Below are 16863 nucleotides of genomic sequence, written 5' to 3'. Positions count from 1 at the left end.
CAGAGTTTTAGTCTTTTGACAAAAATTTACAGTATTTTGTCATGTTATATTTATTCATTTTTGTCAGTTTTACAAAAATGATGTAAAATTTAAATCAATGAAAATAATATATTTTACATGATGATGACGTGCAAAATGTATAAACATTTTCTAATTAAAACATATCAAACATGCAGTATAAATTACATAGGCCTACTGTCCTTGTTGTGAAAAACCTGAATAATAATCAATAGATTGAAGTATTAGCTACTTTTTAGGAGTTAGCTTGTACTCTGAATTCTTTATGATTTAGAGACTTATTAATTTTCCGTGAAAGGATCTATTGCATTACGTGTAGCGTGTTTCTTAACAATGTAACAGTGTATTCACAACACAAGTTACGCAACGCAAATTACAATTATTCTGACTAGCGCGTCATTTCATTCAAGTTCACGTTCATTAATTTCGTTGTGCAGATGTAAGTTGTTCCATAAATGTTGTGGATATATTTATGAATCTCATGTTTAAATAGGATATGTTTGAATGAGGTACACATAATTTTAAAGCGGTTAATTTTGCCGGTGTTAGCAATCATGGAGCTCATGGTGCTCAATCGGAAAAATGCCCTACAGTGGCTCTAGGTGCCATGTACAGTTTGAGGTCAAATTGATAACAATCCACTGATGTTCTGTTATGGCTAAATATGTTCATGTGTTTGTGCATACATTATAATCCAGCATACCCTAAATGTTTTCAGAGTATCATAACATTACAGTTGTTTTCTCTTAGTCAAGTGTTGGATGTCAGCACATGACCTGTGTCCATGATTCCAGGGAAAGGTACAAGTATATTATTAATTTTAATAATCAAATAATGTGTACCAAATATCCTTGTCAATATTAAGAGGTTAAATTAGCTAGCCATTTTTGACCTCAGATTTATAGCCTTAAACAGATATGTTAAATGTTTCATTGTACCAGAAGATTGATTCCTTTTGGTGCTGGGTTGATCTAATAATTTGATTAACATGCACATTTCATTGTGTGATCAAAGGAATCTTATTTTTAATCCAAGGCTTTTTTTAATGAAGCAGGTGTGTTGGTAATTAATTTGTGGTGCAGGAAAAGACTTGCAATAAACAGCATTAACTCTTTTATGAAAGTTTGTTTGAGTCCTGGAAACATTTTATTAACCTTCACAATTGTGTTCTGTGAATAATTAGTTATATGCGAATAATTAGATGACAAAAAATTGCAATCGCATGCAGTAAAACACATTGGCAGGGACACCTTAGATCGGGGTGTTACACTTAGACATGTTTATCTATTTTATATATTTAGCTTTTTAGCCTTAGGAGCACAGCTGTGTAGACTAAGCACTTATCACTGTTCGGCACTAGTGATGTCCAGTTCATGAACTAATTGTTCTTATGAACCAGTTCTTTTTAGTGATTGAGTTGAAGTAGTTCACAAAATCGGACAGAATCGTTATAAACAGTTTGCGTCTCGAGTCAACACTAATCCACAAGTTACTCTATCTTAACCTGTCCCTCAGATGTGCCTGACACTCCAAATCGAAATGAGCCGATAACCGGGAGTAATATGATCCTAAAACTGGTGATATCTGCTTTTGCCAAATCTTCTTTGCAATTAACCGTACCATTATGGGCTGAAATATGTGCCACCAGAAACTGAATTTGAACCATTTATATTTGAATTTGAATGGCTAAACTTGAATAATTGCATTGAAAAACTGAATTTGAATCACATAATTTGAAATTGTATTGTTTAATTAAAATTGAATTTATTCAAAAACTGAATCTGAATTGTATCATTTGAAATTGAATTTATTCGTTTGGAACTGAAGTCCAATAAAATTTGATCCTCGCTGAAAATTAAACTCTCTATATATCTTCACATTCACTTCTCACAATTCAGATTCAGTTCTCAAATTCAGTTTCAAGTTACTGAGACAGACATCCGGGTAGTTGGAGGATGAAGGAAGAGCAATCGAGCGCAGATCGATAGATAGCGTTCATTGGCGCACAGGACTCCTCTTGGGCCAATCAGCACCAATGTTTTGGAGTACAGTACGTTACCCGCCATGAAACTATGGAATTACGATTGTGTCAATAATAATGAATGTAACTTTATAAAACTGAACGTAACTTTTTCAGAAACTATCAAAAATATTCCATTACAAAAGAAGAAAAACACAATTAAAATGAAAAAATGAACTCAGTCGCATCGAATTTAACAGGCTCTTCAAATATGCTTCATTTTTTGTTAATGTTTTTCAAAGATTCGTTTTCGCAAATCATGGATTCTGAATACATTGCCACAGATTTCGCTTAAGCTTCGCAGTTTTTGGTTTGCTGTTTTGAGACAAACCTATCGTGGGGGTAGGCTTAACAGTGATCTACTCTGATTGGATAGTGAGCTTTTGAAGGACAGGTGCTCTCTGACCCGGATGTACAGACGTCACTCAGTGGCGCGCATATTGGAAAGCTCTCGCGGTGATTTGTAGTTATGCAATACGTCGTGCTTTGTTGTATTACTTACTAACAATATGTAAATAATATTTGACCTATAATTATATAATTTAATATTATATGAGACCTTCGATCGTCTAATAATCGTCTTCGATCAGTCTGTAAAGATGAGCTCTCAGGAGAGACACGGAGCGGCATCATCTTCCTCCTCCTCTTGTCCTTCAAGGCAGCTTGAAGTAAGTTCGTGTTACTGAAGTAACCAATAACATCGATAAAAGTTTTATTCATGTAACGTTACAGTGTGCAACAGTTCTGGCTTTATTTTGCAAATTTATTGTTGTATTGTAAATGCATGCTAAATAAAATGTTGCTGTTTTGTCATTGTCATGACTGCAAAACTGAAACCTGGCCATATCTTGGTCCACTGTTTGACTCTGCCCGACTGCTGAATGGACTGCTGCTGACCCTGCCTTGTGCTGGTATTCCCGAGCGACTGGTTAAGAATTTCAAGGTTGTTATGTACAGATGCAGCATCTGCACCAAGATTTCTGCCTTGCTGTAGAATAAAGACCAGTTTGATATCTGCACTGTCTGCATTGACACGTCCTTGAATATAATAACTGTGCAAAAGAGCAAACAATCAAACTACATAACATCATGACATGACATCAGTGCATTGCAAACTTGTGAATGACAATAAAAAATTATTAAAAAATATATAAAAATATTATATTTTATATGTGTTTATCAAAACATTGTGAATAAATATAATAAAATATATGCAATATTCCACCACTGTGTTGAAATTTAGAGTGTTTTCTGTAAAGTAGACCATTTCTATCCATTTACTCCAATGTATGTGGGCAGGACGCTCTTTTAAATTCAGATATGCCTAATTCTCTAAAAAATTCAAAATATCCTGCAGAGCTGAAGTGGTTAAACAATAAATTTGCAAAATAAAGCCAGAACTGTTGCACACTGTAACGTTACATGAATAAAACTTTTATCGATGTTATTGGTTACTTCAGTAACACGAACTTACTTCAAGCTGCCTTGAAGGACAAGAGGAGGAGGAGTGGAGCATTTGTTTAATAAGCAAGGTCTTTTATTCAGATATTCAGAATTTCTTTCTGAATACAAAATACCAGTAACCCCAAAAGAATTTGCTACAGTAATGGGTGCTATTCCCTCTGGTTTATGTATGCTTTTTAAAAACCGTAATTACTTCACCCCAGTATCTACTGCATCCTTTCCTAAACCTTGTGATACTTCTGTTGGTCAAATCTGTTTTTCAGAGTCAAAAGCTAAAAACTATAAGATCTTTATTTCTTAAGGATTTGATTTCTGTTGGGATTTGATTTCTTTTGGAATAATTTGTTTGGTAACCTTAATTGGAAAAAAATCTGGTCTTTACAGCAGAAATTCATTCTCACAAATAAAGTTAAAGAAATTTCCTTTAAGTTGATACACAGGTTCTATCCTGTTAAGAAATTTATACAAAGATTTAAATCTGACATTGAGCTAACATGCTCTTTTTGTGTGAATTCTGATGAAACAGTGGTTCATTTATTTTGGTCGTGTCATTACACTCAGAAGCTCTGGAGTGATATTGATGTTTTTATCAAGTGTAAGATTTTGCCAGGCTTCTCAATACATATGAGAAACATTATATTTGGGTATTTTTATTCAGACCCCACAAACGAAAATGTCTGTTTTGTTATTAATTTAATTATTTTCCTAAGCAAATTCTATATTCACAAATGCACATTTTTAAACTGTAAACCTATCTTCTCTGTCTTCTTAAAAGAAATAGAAAATTATCTAAATTTGATTTCAGTATCTACTAATAAGAAAGTCATAAGGACTGTTAGAATCTGCACTGCATTTGATCTCTTCATGTGAACATTTTTGTGTGATGTAATGCCCTACCTCTTCTTTTATTGTTATATACATTATTATTATTATCTTTTTTTTTTATTATTATTATTTTTTTCTATTTATTTTTGTCTTCTTTATTGTTTTGATTGATATTATGTGATGTACGTATGCTTTCTCTTTTGTATGTTCCTGATCTTTGCATTAAAAAAAAAAGTAAAAAAGATAAATAAAAAACAAGAGGAGGAGGAAGATGATGCCGCTCCGTGTCTCTCCTGAGAGCTCATCTTTACAGACTGATCGAAGAGGATTATTAGACGATCGAAGGTCTCATATAATATTAAATTATATAATTATAGGTGAAATATTATTTACATATTGTTAGTAAGTAATATAACAAAGCACGACGTATTGCATAACTACAAATCACCGCGAGAGCTTTCCAATATGCGCGCCACTGAGTGACGTCTGTACATCCGGGTCAGAGAGCACCTGTCCATCAAAAGCTCACTATCCAATCAGAGTAGATCACTGTTAAGCCTACCCCCACGATAGGTTTGTCTCAAAACAGCAAACCAAAAACTGCGAAGCTTAAGCTTAAATCTGTGGCAATGTATTCAGAATCCATGATTTGCGAAAACGAATCTTTGAAAAACATTAACAAAAAATGAAGCATATTTGAAGAGCCTGTTAAATTCGTGCGACTGAGTTCATTTTTTTCATTTTAATTGTGTTTTTCTTCTTTTGTAATGGAATATTTTTGATAGTTTCTGAAAAAGTTACGTTCAGTTTTATAAAGTTACATTCATTATTATTGACACAATCGTAATTCCATAGTTTCATGGCGGGTAACGTACTGTACTCCAAAACATTGGTGCTGATTGGCCCAAGAGGAGTCCTGTGCGCCAATGAACGCTATCTATCGATCTGCACTCGATTGCTCTTCCTTCATCCTCCAACTACCCGGATGTCTGTCTCAGTAACTTGACATTGAATTTGAGAACTGAATCTGAATTGTGAGAAGTGAATGTGAAGATATATAGAGAGTTTAATTTTCAGTGAGGATCAAATTTTATTGGACTTCAGTTCCAAACGAATAAATTCAATTTCAAATGATACAATTCAGATTCAGTTTTTGAATAAATTCAATTTTAATTAAACAATACAATTTCAAATTATGTGATTCAAATTCAGTTTTTCAATGCAATTATTCAAGTTTAGCCATTCAAATTCAAATATAAATGGTTCAAATTCAGTTTCTGGTGGCACATATTTCAGCCCATATACCATCTAGTTCAAAAATCGGACTGAATGCTCTGGTTGCAACAGCTCTCGAGTCAACCGTACACTGAAATGAGAATCACCTCTTTTGGAGATGTCCAACATCCTGAGAACCAATGAATTGCTGACATTGAGCGTCATGACGTGTGTGTGATTAAGGGGTGAAATGTATGTTTCAGGTGTATTTTGCTAACAAATAAAACATAATGGAAATATGTTTATGACTTGATTGTATTACCTTTTTATCAAGGTACGAAGATGATCCAGTCTACAGCTCTCGCATTAGCAGTACGTTGAGTAGATCACAGCAGTTCTCGAGTCAACAGTACATTGAGTCGTTCGCAGCAGTTCTCGAGCCAACAGTACACTGATCCGAAGACAGCAGTTCTCGAGTCAACAGTACATTGAGTCGTTCGCAGCAGTTCTCGAGTCAACAGTACACTGATCCGAAGACAGCAGTTCTCGAGTAAACTGTACATTGAGTCATTTGCAGCAGTTCTCAAGTTAAAAGTACATTGAGTCATTCGCAGCAGTCCTCGAGCCAACAGTACACCGATCCAAAGACAGCAGTTCTTGAGTCAACAGTACATTGAGTCGTTCGCAGCAGTTCTCGAGCCAACAGTACACCGATCCGAAGACAGCAGTTCTTGAGTCAACAGTACATTGAGTCGTTCGCAGCAGTTCTCGAGCCAACAGTACACCGATCCGAAGACAGCAGTTCTTGAGTCAACAGTACATTGAGTCGTTCGCAGCAGTTCTCGAGCCAACAGTACACCGATCCGAAGACAGCAGTTCTTGAGTCAACAGTACATTGAGTCGTTCGCAGCAGTTCTCGAGCCAACAGTACACCGATCCGAAGACAGCAGTTCTTGAGTCAACAGTACATTGAGTCGTTCGCAGCAGTCCTCGAGCCAACAGTACACCGATCCGAAGACAGCAGTTCTTGAGTCAACAGTACATTGAGTCGTTCGCAGCAGTTCTCGAGCCAACAGTACACCGATCCGAAGACAGCAGTTCTTGAGTCAACAGTACATTGAGTCGATCACAGCAGTTCTCGGATAAAGAGTATCAATGAATCGCTCGCAGCAGTTCTCGAGACAGCAGTACTTTGAGTCATTGCAGCAGTTCTCGAGTCAACAGTACATTGAGTCGATCACAGCAGTTCTCAATTCAACAGTACAATGAGTTGCTCGAAGCAGTTCTCGAGTCAACAGTACACTGATCCGAAGACAGCAGTTCTCGAGTAAACTGTACATTGAGTCATTTGCAGCAGTTCTCAAGTTAACAGTACATTGAGTCGTTCGCAGCAGTAAATAATAAACACCCTTATTATTATAGCTTAATTAAATACAATGTTATAATCAGCAATATGCCCTTACTTGACTTGACTTGACTTACATATGGTTTAATTTAATGTGTTTATGTGTGTTTTCTATGGCACGGCATATTAGCATTGTATAGTGATGTCATTAAGTGATGACGTAAATGAACTGGTGAAACGGGTTTTTGAATCAGTTCATTGAAACGAACCTTCCGAAAGAACCGGTTCACAGAAAAGAATTGAACTTCCCATCACTATTAGGCACGCACGTGCACACACACACACATGCGTGCTTTTGTTTCAAGACTGCAGTGTGTTTCTCTGGAAGTGTTATTCCTATGTAAGTGTGTTGACTGTGTCAGGGTTTTATTTTCCTGCACATTGTGTCCATCTGTTTTTATGAATTCTGTGCATCGTGTGGCTCAGACCATCTGTGTCCGTTGTGTACATATTTGGAACTTTATAAAGTAAAGTCCAGAGAAATCAGTCAAAACCGAATGTTCTTCCAGTGTACAAAACTCAGGAATGCGTGAGACAGATTTAGGAGACTGAATGTGGTTTGGCATGTTAATGACACACAAGACTTAATGTTAATGTTAATGACACACAAGACACACCACTCAACAGAGGGTACTGAAACGTGAAGGTGGGGCAGTCATGGGCATTCAGGGAACTTTCACATTTTGTAGCATGTGGTTCCATCATTGATTCAGACTAAATATATTATGCATGTAAATAGACCTTTATACAACTGTGCTGGAAGTTATTATCATGAAGCATATAGTATGTCTATTAAATGCCAGTCAGTGTTGTTCCTTTGTAAAACCAGCAAATTCACAGAAAGGTTTGAATGGAGATGTTTTCCTCAGACTTTTACACACTCATTTCTCATATCCAGCAAAAAATACCACAGAGGCCAATATTTTGGGGTTTCACTGAGGAAAAAGAGGTCCCAAATATTTTCCACAAGCCATTATTCCGCTTTCTATGACCTTTTTCCAGGCTCGCATCCATCTGCCAGTCTGTGGTTTCTGATTTCAGATTAGTGGAAAGAGCTGAACCAAACCCTCATACCCAGTGCTCTCTTAAAGACAATCAGGAAAATGTTATGTTAAAGCCACTTTCATAGTAAAACAAGCTTTGTTCTTTAATATGTGCAGCAACACTGAGTGACAACAGAAATGGTATTATGAGGTTGAAAAAGAGCATATAAAACTGAATTAAGAACATACTATTTTTTTTCTTTTTCTCTTTAAGAGAAAACATCCTGTTATAGCTTATTGAGTTGTAGAACTACATAATCAAAAACAGTCAGTACGTTTACAAACTAAGTTATAATCGAGCTACATCATGGTTTTTATTTCCCCTGTGCTAAATGTCTACCGGGAATGCTGGTTCTGGACACGTGACCTGAATGCTCACTTGTCTCAATGGTCAGCTTTTGTTTGATTGTATGATTTTCACCCAAAAAGGTGAAAGCTACAACAAATGGCTTACTTAAAGTTGTCTTTGCACATTAAACTAGAATTAGTGAAATTATTTTAACATCAAGAAAATTTCATCACTAAGTTTTGACCCTGGTGTCTTTACTGCATGGGGTTTCAATGGACAGTATATTTAAAGAAAACCAACTAACACACATGGTGTTTTTTGGCCTTTCTCTGGTTGATTAAGTCCACATGTGTTGATATTCTTCTCTCTGCAGGTTACACACTCTGTCTGGGTAAATCCCATTCCTTTCGTTTTAACCATCCTGAGGAGGCAAACCGAATGAAGAGCATGTTGCCTCAGAAGAGTCCAGTTTCTCCTCTGGTGTACAGCACAGGTAGAGGTTACCTTCTCTCTTATTCCTTTTCTACCAACTTAACATACCATCACTGTCAACCTCCATTCATCCACTTCACCTCTTTTCTTTAAAGGTATAGTACTCTTAAAAATAAATCAAATTGTAAATTTTTTCACCCTCATATTGTCCCAAACATGTATGACAAAAGAAAGAAAGAAAGTCATAAAGGTTTGGAATGACATAAGGGTGCGCAAATAATGACAGAATTTTCATTTAACTATCTATCTGTAGCTCTCTGATGCCTCGAAATCCCTCAGAAACTGAAACCATTGATCTTTTCAACACACACACACACGGCCCAGATCCCATATCACAATAAGTCAGTTCAAACTCCATGAAGGATCCTCGTGTGTGTGTGTGTGTGTGTGTGTGTGTGTGTGTGTGTGTGTGTGTGTGCGTGTGTGCGCGCGTGTGTGCGCGCGTGTGTCTGTGTGTTGCAGAACAAAAGTGTTCTGTTAACTCTGCTAAACAATAATTACTAAAACTAAAACTTATCTAAAATATATAAAAACGAAATAGAAATGTGTTCACAAAACACAAATTACTCTAAAACTAACAAAATTATTAATGAAACTAACTAAACTGAAATGTATAGCAAATCTGAAAACAAAATAAAAAATAAAAAATAATTCGAAAATGCAAAACTATAATAATATATTGGTGTGTATAGGTTTGGCTATACTTGTGAGTGCCAAATATTTTGAAAATGTCCTCACTAATATAGTGAAACTGGTAGAAACCCCACTAGTGAAGACATTTTAGGTGGTCTTCACTAGTAAAAAAAGTTTCGCTTTAAATCTACATATGCACAGGTTTCTGCGAGAGTTAGGTTTAGGGGTAGGGTTAGGGGATAGAATATATCTTTAGCTTGCTATGAAATCAATGGAAGTCTATGAGATATATATGTGTGTGTGTGTGTGTGTGTGTGTGTGCGTGCGTGTAGTGGTGTGTGTGTGTGTGTGTGTGTGTGTGTGTGTGTGTGTGTGTAATATCTGGTTTATGTGTTATAGTTTTTCAACAGTTTTCTCTTTCAAAAGGATCCTCTAAACCATTGATGTAGCAAACCCTTTTTAAGGGCTCTAAAATGTCTATTTTACAGACATAGTCTTGCAAAGGTTTACTCTTTAAGACAAGCAAACACACAGATACACAGGGAGCCAGCCAGGCTCATCGAATGTGTGATCTGTACACAGATGTGGTTTGAATTCTCCCTAATGATTGATTGAGGGTTTTGAGAGAGGTGTAGAGAATATGACATAAATCAATGCCACCTCCTCTCTGCCTTTCTGTCCGTGTCTCTCGCTCTCTCAATATGTTGCTAGACAGCAGGGAAGAGACTTCACATAAACAAACATTGTAAGGTAAAGTTGAACCCGTATGTTGCTGTCTAGTTGATATATAGGTGTGAGGTACAGGCTTCAAGGAATAGTTCACCCAAATATAAAAGTTCTGTCATTATTCTCTAACCCTTATGTCATTCCATACACGTGCACTGAATGGCATCACCAAAACGTGTGTAATTAAGTTAACTTAACTTGGTATTCATATAGAATGAACTTAACAAATTAATTTAAGGTAACTAGATGCAAGTACACTTAATTCCGATTTTGTATTTAAATGTTGTTGTTTCTGCTTAATAATTCTAATTGAATTGGGTGGAATTTAGACCAACCAATAACACAGCTCAAATAAAGAAGATTATAATTGATTCTAGGTCAATCTTTAAATAAACTTAATTCTCCATTTAACATATTCCTATGGACTTTAGTTGCACATGCACAAGGAGAACTAAGATAGAGTTAACAGGGTCAAACTTAACCAAAGGGGACACATATCATCCTAATAGTGGCATCTCATGAAACAACTATTGGCAACAAAACAACAAAAATAAAAAAATTAAAAAAATTTAAAAAAACATACAACCTCTAAAACTAAAACTGTTTTAGTGCCCCCATACATTTTCTTTGACCAAGGAAACATAATTTTAAAAATCAAGCACTAGGGATTATCGGTATTCCTGATAGCCTCAATTTTGCACTTGTTGTCAATAAGTGAGTTATTGACACTTCAAATAGTAATTATATGGGTTTTAATGATCAATAGGTTCAGGGAAACATTGATTTTTGAGTTATGAGCCCAGAACTTGACATTTCAAGTAATGTATAATTAAGACAACTTGATTTTTCCAGTAATGACAACATTATGGTTTATAGTGTGCTGTATATTTTCTGTAGGAAAAAGGTACAAATGTGTGAAGAATTCCTTCACAGCTCCACAGCTAATCCTTCAATGGCAATTCAGAGTTACCACGACTGTCAAGCTCCGAGAAGGATAAAACGCCATAAAAGTATTATAAAAAAGACGCTATGTTCCAAGTCATCTGAAGCCATACAATAGCTGTGTGTGTGTGAGGAACAGACTGAAACTTAAGTTGTTATTCACTGATAATCTTTCTCTACAATCACAGACAGACTTCTCAAATAACAAGAATAATGACTTCAATTTGTATCTTTTCCACATACAAAGCTATCATATAACATTAGAAGACTTTGGATAGTGTACAAATAATAAAACATCAAATCATTTACTTCTACGATACGTTTGAGAAGTTTGACAGTTATACTTGTATGTAAATATCTGCATAAAGCTTGCTCAAAGATCACTTCTTTTGTGTTCCAAGGAAGAAAAAAAAAAGCATATTGATTTGGAACAGCATAAAGGGTGAGTAAATACTGACAGAATTTTCATTTTTGGTGAACTATCCCTTTAACAATGTGAGATTTACACACAAAACAGCACACATCAGTTCCTTTGGGTAGCTGTAAAATGTGAAGCTTATTGAATAGACAAAACCTCCACATGTATGGTCCAAGTGTGTGTGTGTGTGTGTGTGTGTGTGTGTGTGTGTGTGTGTGTGTGTGATATTGCATGCCTTTCCTTCAACCGCGTCCTCCTTGTGATATATCTCTCGGTTTCTGCTCTATTTCCTTCTGTACTTTCTCATGAGAGATTCTTCTATGATTTAAGTTCAAATCCAGCCAAATGCACACACTCACTTGAACAACTTAAAGAGATAAAAGTATTTTTCTTGGCATGCACAGGATTATGTGTTTTATTAGTGTTAATGTCAGTCATCTCAGGGGGAATTTCTTTGATCTGTGGCAGATGGCACATGGCAGAGTGAAGCTTACCTGTCATCCATCCATATAATGGAGAGACAGAAGCAGATGAAAAGTGTGTGTGTGTGTGTGTGTGTGTGTGTGTAGCGTGTATTTATCACTTTGTGGGGACCAAATGTCCCCATAAGGATAGTAAAACCCGAAATTTTTGACCTTGTGGGGACATTTTGTCGGTCCCCGTGAGGAAAACAGCTTATAAATCATACTAAATTATGTTTTTTGAAAATGTAAAAATGCAGAAAGTTTTCTGTGAGGGTTAGGTTTAGGGGTAGGGTTAGGTTTAGGGGATAGAATATAAAGTTTGTACAGTATAAAAACCATTATGTCTATGGAAAGTCCCCATAAAACATGGAAACACAACATGTGTGTGTGTGTGTGTGTGTGTGTGTGTGTGTGTGTGTGTGTGTGTGTGTGTGTGTGTACTCTAGCTAACTATTTAATCAAAATTGTTCACAAAAGTGAGCTAAAACAAACCAAAAATAAAATAAAAAGCACCACAGAAAAAAGCTAAGTAAACTTGCTAAATGAAGTATAATTAGGATGTTTTGCCATTTTTGTGTTCAGTTTTGTGTTCAGGTTTGATTTAAGCTGTAGAGCCACGTTGAATATACTGAATGCAGGCAGACAACAGAGCATGATTTGTTGATCCCTGAGGGGAAGATCACAGCCTTTTTGTTTCAGGTTGTTGCAGGTCAGATGAGACTCTGGTATAGCAGGCAGAGCTCCCTGTACTCCTGCAAATAATTAAAGCAATTCCTTGAGTTAACAGGGGCCATGTAGATGGTTATATAACTCCTCATTGCCACTTTATCATGCTTTTAATAGTCTAACCTTTTTAAAGACAAAACAACTAGTATTAAACTCATTATTATTTTGAAAATTGTATTGTTTTTATTATTATTATTTTTAGATTATCTGAAGTTCAGCAGTGACTTTAGTCAATGTCTGGGTGGAACCAACTCTAGAGGCATGCGCACTGTATCCGAACTGCGGGATTTAATGGACACGTTACAGAAAAAGAAACAGGCATTAGAGAACAGCTTGCGAGCCAATGGTGACTCTAGTCCCTCCTACTTTAGCATGACACGGTCTCCGCCCACCACACAGAGTCTGGTGTCACCTGTCACCTCCTCCTCCCCAACACCATCCTATCAGGAACAAGCCAGGCGATTGTACAGCTCAGAACGGCCGCCACTTTCGAACAAAGTTCCTGCCTATTTGTCCAACAGTATGCCTCCCTCAATGCGCCGTTCTGACCCCCGCGAGCATGAAACATTGCTTCCTTACTCGCGACCCATATCTCGTAACCAATCTCAGGATAGTCTGCTCCTCTCTATTTCGGAGAGTCGACATGCTGCGACTTCAGACTCTTCTCTCTGGAATGGATCTTCCACCAGTACAGCCGTTTTCCTAGCCCAATCACCAGGGGGCAGTAGTGGGGCAGCCAGCATGCCTTCAAGTCCCCGTCTGGCTCGGAGATACCATGCTTTAGACACAGGGTATAATGGTGAGCTCAAGCCCACTCCCCAACAAAGTAAGTACTCAGATGAGTTGCTTACTGGCATGAGCTCGCACAGTCGCTCACACAGTCGCTCACACAGTCGCTCCCTACCACGCCTCTATCAACCTGCTGACAACAAGTTCAAACTCACATCAACCTATCGATCTCCTGATAGCCACCCTACTCGCCCGACTGACATCCTTGAGGCCAACCAACAAAACGAGCACTCTGAAGTGGTCTCCATTTCCCTTTTCACCAAACCTGGTACCAAGCACATTATGACCCCTCCAGATGTAACCATGATCTCAGCAGATGCCACCAGTCCTCGCCAGGCCAAAAAGGTGAGTCTGACCTCTACCAGCTCCTACTCAGAACTGCATGAGCAAGCACTACATGGTTCCTCCCAAGTTCTGGAGATCGGTCTTGGGGAGAGGAGGCAGTCATTTGGGAAGTCAGGGCTGGGTCTGCATGGTGGCTTCAGGGAGAGGAAAGGCAGCATCAGCTCTATCAGTGGAAAAGAAGAACTTCAAGACTACCATCAGAGACAGAGAGACGAAAGACTGCGGGAACAGGAGGTTGAGAGATTGGTAAGAGACTGTCACATTAATCATTTGTGTTGATTTATTGTTTTAAAGTCAACATGAAATCAACCCTATTTACATAATTCATAACCATGTTCCTGGTCGTTTTGTTTATGATTCCTATTCAACTAGGGAAGTCGATTTAACGCTTAAAGTGTGATTTACTAAAATTACATTTTTAAATAAACTTCTTAAAACATTTACACAATTAGAGATGTTCATTGACCCGTACTTAAATTCTGTATAAAAGTAAAAATGTTATTACCATTTGAGCAATACAAGAAGGGGCGGATCTAGAATTTTTATATGGGGTGGCAAAAAGGTGGCATGCAGACTTTGAAGGGTGGCAACATCAAAGTAAGTGCCCATGCTTAGTTCTTATGGATTAAGGCACCAAGCTTCATTGCAACAAGTACTAGTTCATTAATTGTAGTCACTATGAAATTACAAATATCTATACAACTGCATTTCCACAGGAACCACAGAGTAAACATTTTCATCAAATAAATATTTCACATAATATGGAAATTTAATTTCTACATCTGCCACTATCAGTCTTTGGATTTTGTTAGATGAATATATAGATCAGCACTTTGATTAAAAACATGACTGATGGATCTAGTGGTAACTTTCTGCCTTTAGTTTTTAGAGGTTTTGGATTCTAATTCAACCAAATATAATTTTTAATTTTAATAAAACAAGATTGCATCTGTATATCAGTGGATGGGTGTTTAAAAAAACAATGCAGTAAAAGATGCCAGAGGGGAGACGAGAGTATGGAAACACAGACCAGGGTTCGTACAAGGTGCTTGAAGTACTTGAATTTGGCTTTTTCAAATTTAGTCCTGGAAAACCCTTGAAAATAGCAATTTTTACTAAGAGGTGCTTAAAAAAGTGCTTGAATTATAGAAAGTCGTAAAATACGTTGCATAAATCATTTAATAAATGAAATGTATTTATACATTTTCTGAAAAACATGACGACAGACCACTAGACCACTGCTGAAGCAGGCAGCACATAGACGGCGTTGTCACGTGACACCTGTTGCTTTTGGCAGCGCTGTTCAGAATGGGCCAAACACAATCAATTTACTGGAAGATTTTAAAATGATATATTTTATAGATACTGCTGTGGTGGATTTAACAAGTATGAATATTTGCAACTATCAGTTTTAATTTCAAATTTCTCTCCAGAGTGAACAAATTAAATGAGACGTAAAACATTCTGAGATTTGAATGCAGATCAATGGAGGATTTGGTGAGCCCCCTTGTGTAAAGAAAGCTTTATGTCTCACAAAATAGGTTAATTCTGACAACATTTGGGTCAATCTCAAAACATGTCCCTTGACTTTGTTTAGACATTAAAAAGGCTTTCAAATAGCAAATGTTTCTCTTTTTTTGTGTGTTGTTTTTTAAAGGTATCATTCTATAACCTAACATTTAATGATATGAAATGGCCTGGCTCTGTTTTGCCTTTTATGCATTTTTATGCATTTTAAGGTAGCACACTACAATTGCACACTAATATCATGATTGAACCAAGAATTGTTACTGAGAATAGGCCCTATGTAGTTAAAGGTGCACATTGAGATATGTTGTACTTGTAATAAGTGGTGTTTAATAAAAAATTAATTAACAGAATGAATAAAATATATATTTTTTAAATGAACAAATAAAGATTATTTTTAATGACATCTAGAGAATAGTCCTTGTAAGCACATAAAAATGTCCTTGAAAAGTCCTTGAATCTAACTTTGAAGCATCTGTATGAACTCTGACATATACTTTTGTTGACAGTTCTGTATATGAAAAAATAGCAAACTCCGAAATTCAGACAGTGACAACCAAAAACTCTTTGCTCCAGCAGCAGGAACCCAGAATGCACCTGAGCGACCATGAACGAGAAGACATAGCTAACGAACAACCCTCTCCCATAGCAAAACCCATTCACTTTTCGAAGGCTGTACATTAGGTAGGATGCGTTCTTTGAAGGCTGCAGCATCCAAGTGTCCTTCTTTAAACAGGCCTCATTTAAACGAGATGGCCTTCGTAGGACAAACAGAAACGTAACGTAACACGGATGCTATGACAGCAAGCTAATCTTTAATAAGCATGAGCGCTTTGAGTGGGAAGGGAACAAAGTCCCTTTAGAATGAATGAATAGGTAAATTTTAGGAGAGTTATAATGATGTAGAGAGAAAAGAAAATTGATTTTACAGGTGTAATTTTAGTCTATAATAATTTATTTTAATCAAATATTACTATAATTATACATATTATATACTCTGCACCCATCTACTGAGGTATTTCAACTTCAGAATTAACATTACTTGCATCTGAACACATTTCGAGCAAATTGACATCATTTATTTTAGACAAATGAAGTTCATTTCCATTGAAGCAAAGAATTGTTGGTTGTGAGTGCCCATGAAGGATACACCTCTTGCACCCCCCGAATTCCTGTGAAAGAAGGTCACATTTGAAGGATGCATTCGGAGTGTCCTACTCACTTGTCTGAATCGAGACAGCCTCGATGACGTATGCGGCCTATAAATGCGACCGAAAGGCCATCACAATGGCTGATAACAGCCACAACGAACACTTATCATAACATTCATAATAACTCATTCCAGCACCGGATCACCAGTCAAAACACACACAGGTGAAATAGAAACTCCTACTCAAGAACTAGAGATGTTTAGTCTGGATTGTACACATGCCTGACGACAGCTATTTCAAAAAGTGGTGAGGACATCCTGTCTCAACCATAACTCACAGCGATGTATCTAATAATCATTCAGTTAATACTT

At 36.8% G+C, this 16863-nt stretch overlaps 1 protein-coding gene across 1 annotated transcript in view; it reads left to right on the top strand.

The window, feature by feature from the left end:
• Positions 1–16863, top strand: part of LOC127634784 (pleckstrin homology-like domain family B member 1) — a 73641-nt gene that overhangs the window by 20521 nt on the left and 36257 nt on the right. The window contains exons 5-6 of the mRNA XM_052114466.1: positions 8653–8772; positions 12883–14060. Of these exons, the coding sequence (XP_051970426.1) occupies positions 8653–8772; positions 12883–14060 (1298 nt within the window). The remainder of the gene's footprint in view (positions 1–8652; positions 8773–12882; positions 14061–16863) is intronic.

The sequence above is a fragment of the Xyrauchen texanus genome, chromosome 42 (genome assembly GCF_025860055.1).
Source record: "Xyrauchen texanus isolate HMW12.3.18 chromosome 42, RBS_HiC_50CHRs, whole genome shotgun sequence".
Taxonomy (NCBI): domain Eukaryota; kingdom Metazoa; phylum Chordata; class Actinopteri; order Cypriniformes; family Catostomidae; genus Xyrauchen; species Xyrauchen texanus.
This window is presented reverse-complemented; position numbering and strand designations above follow the sequence as displayed.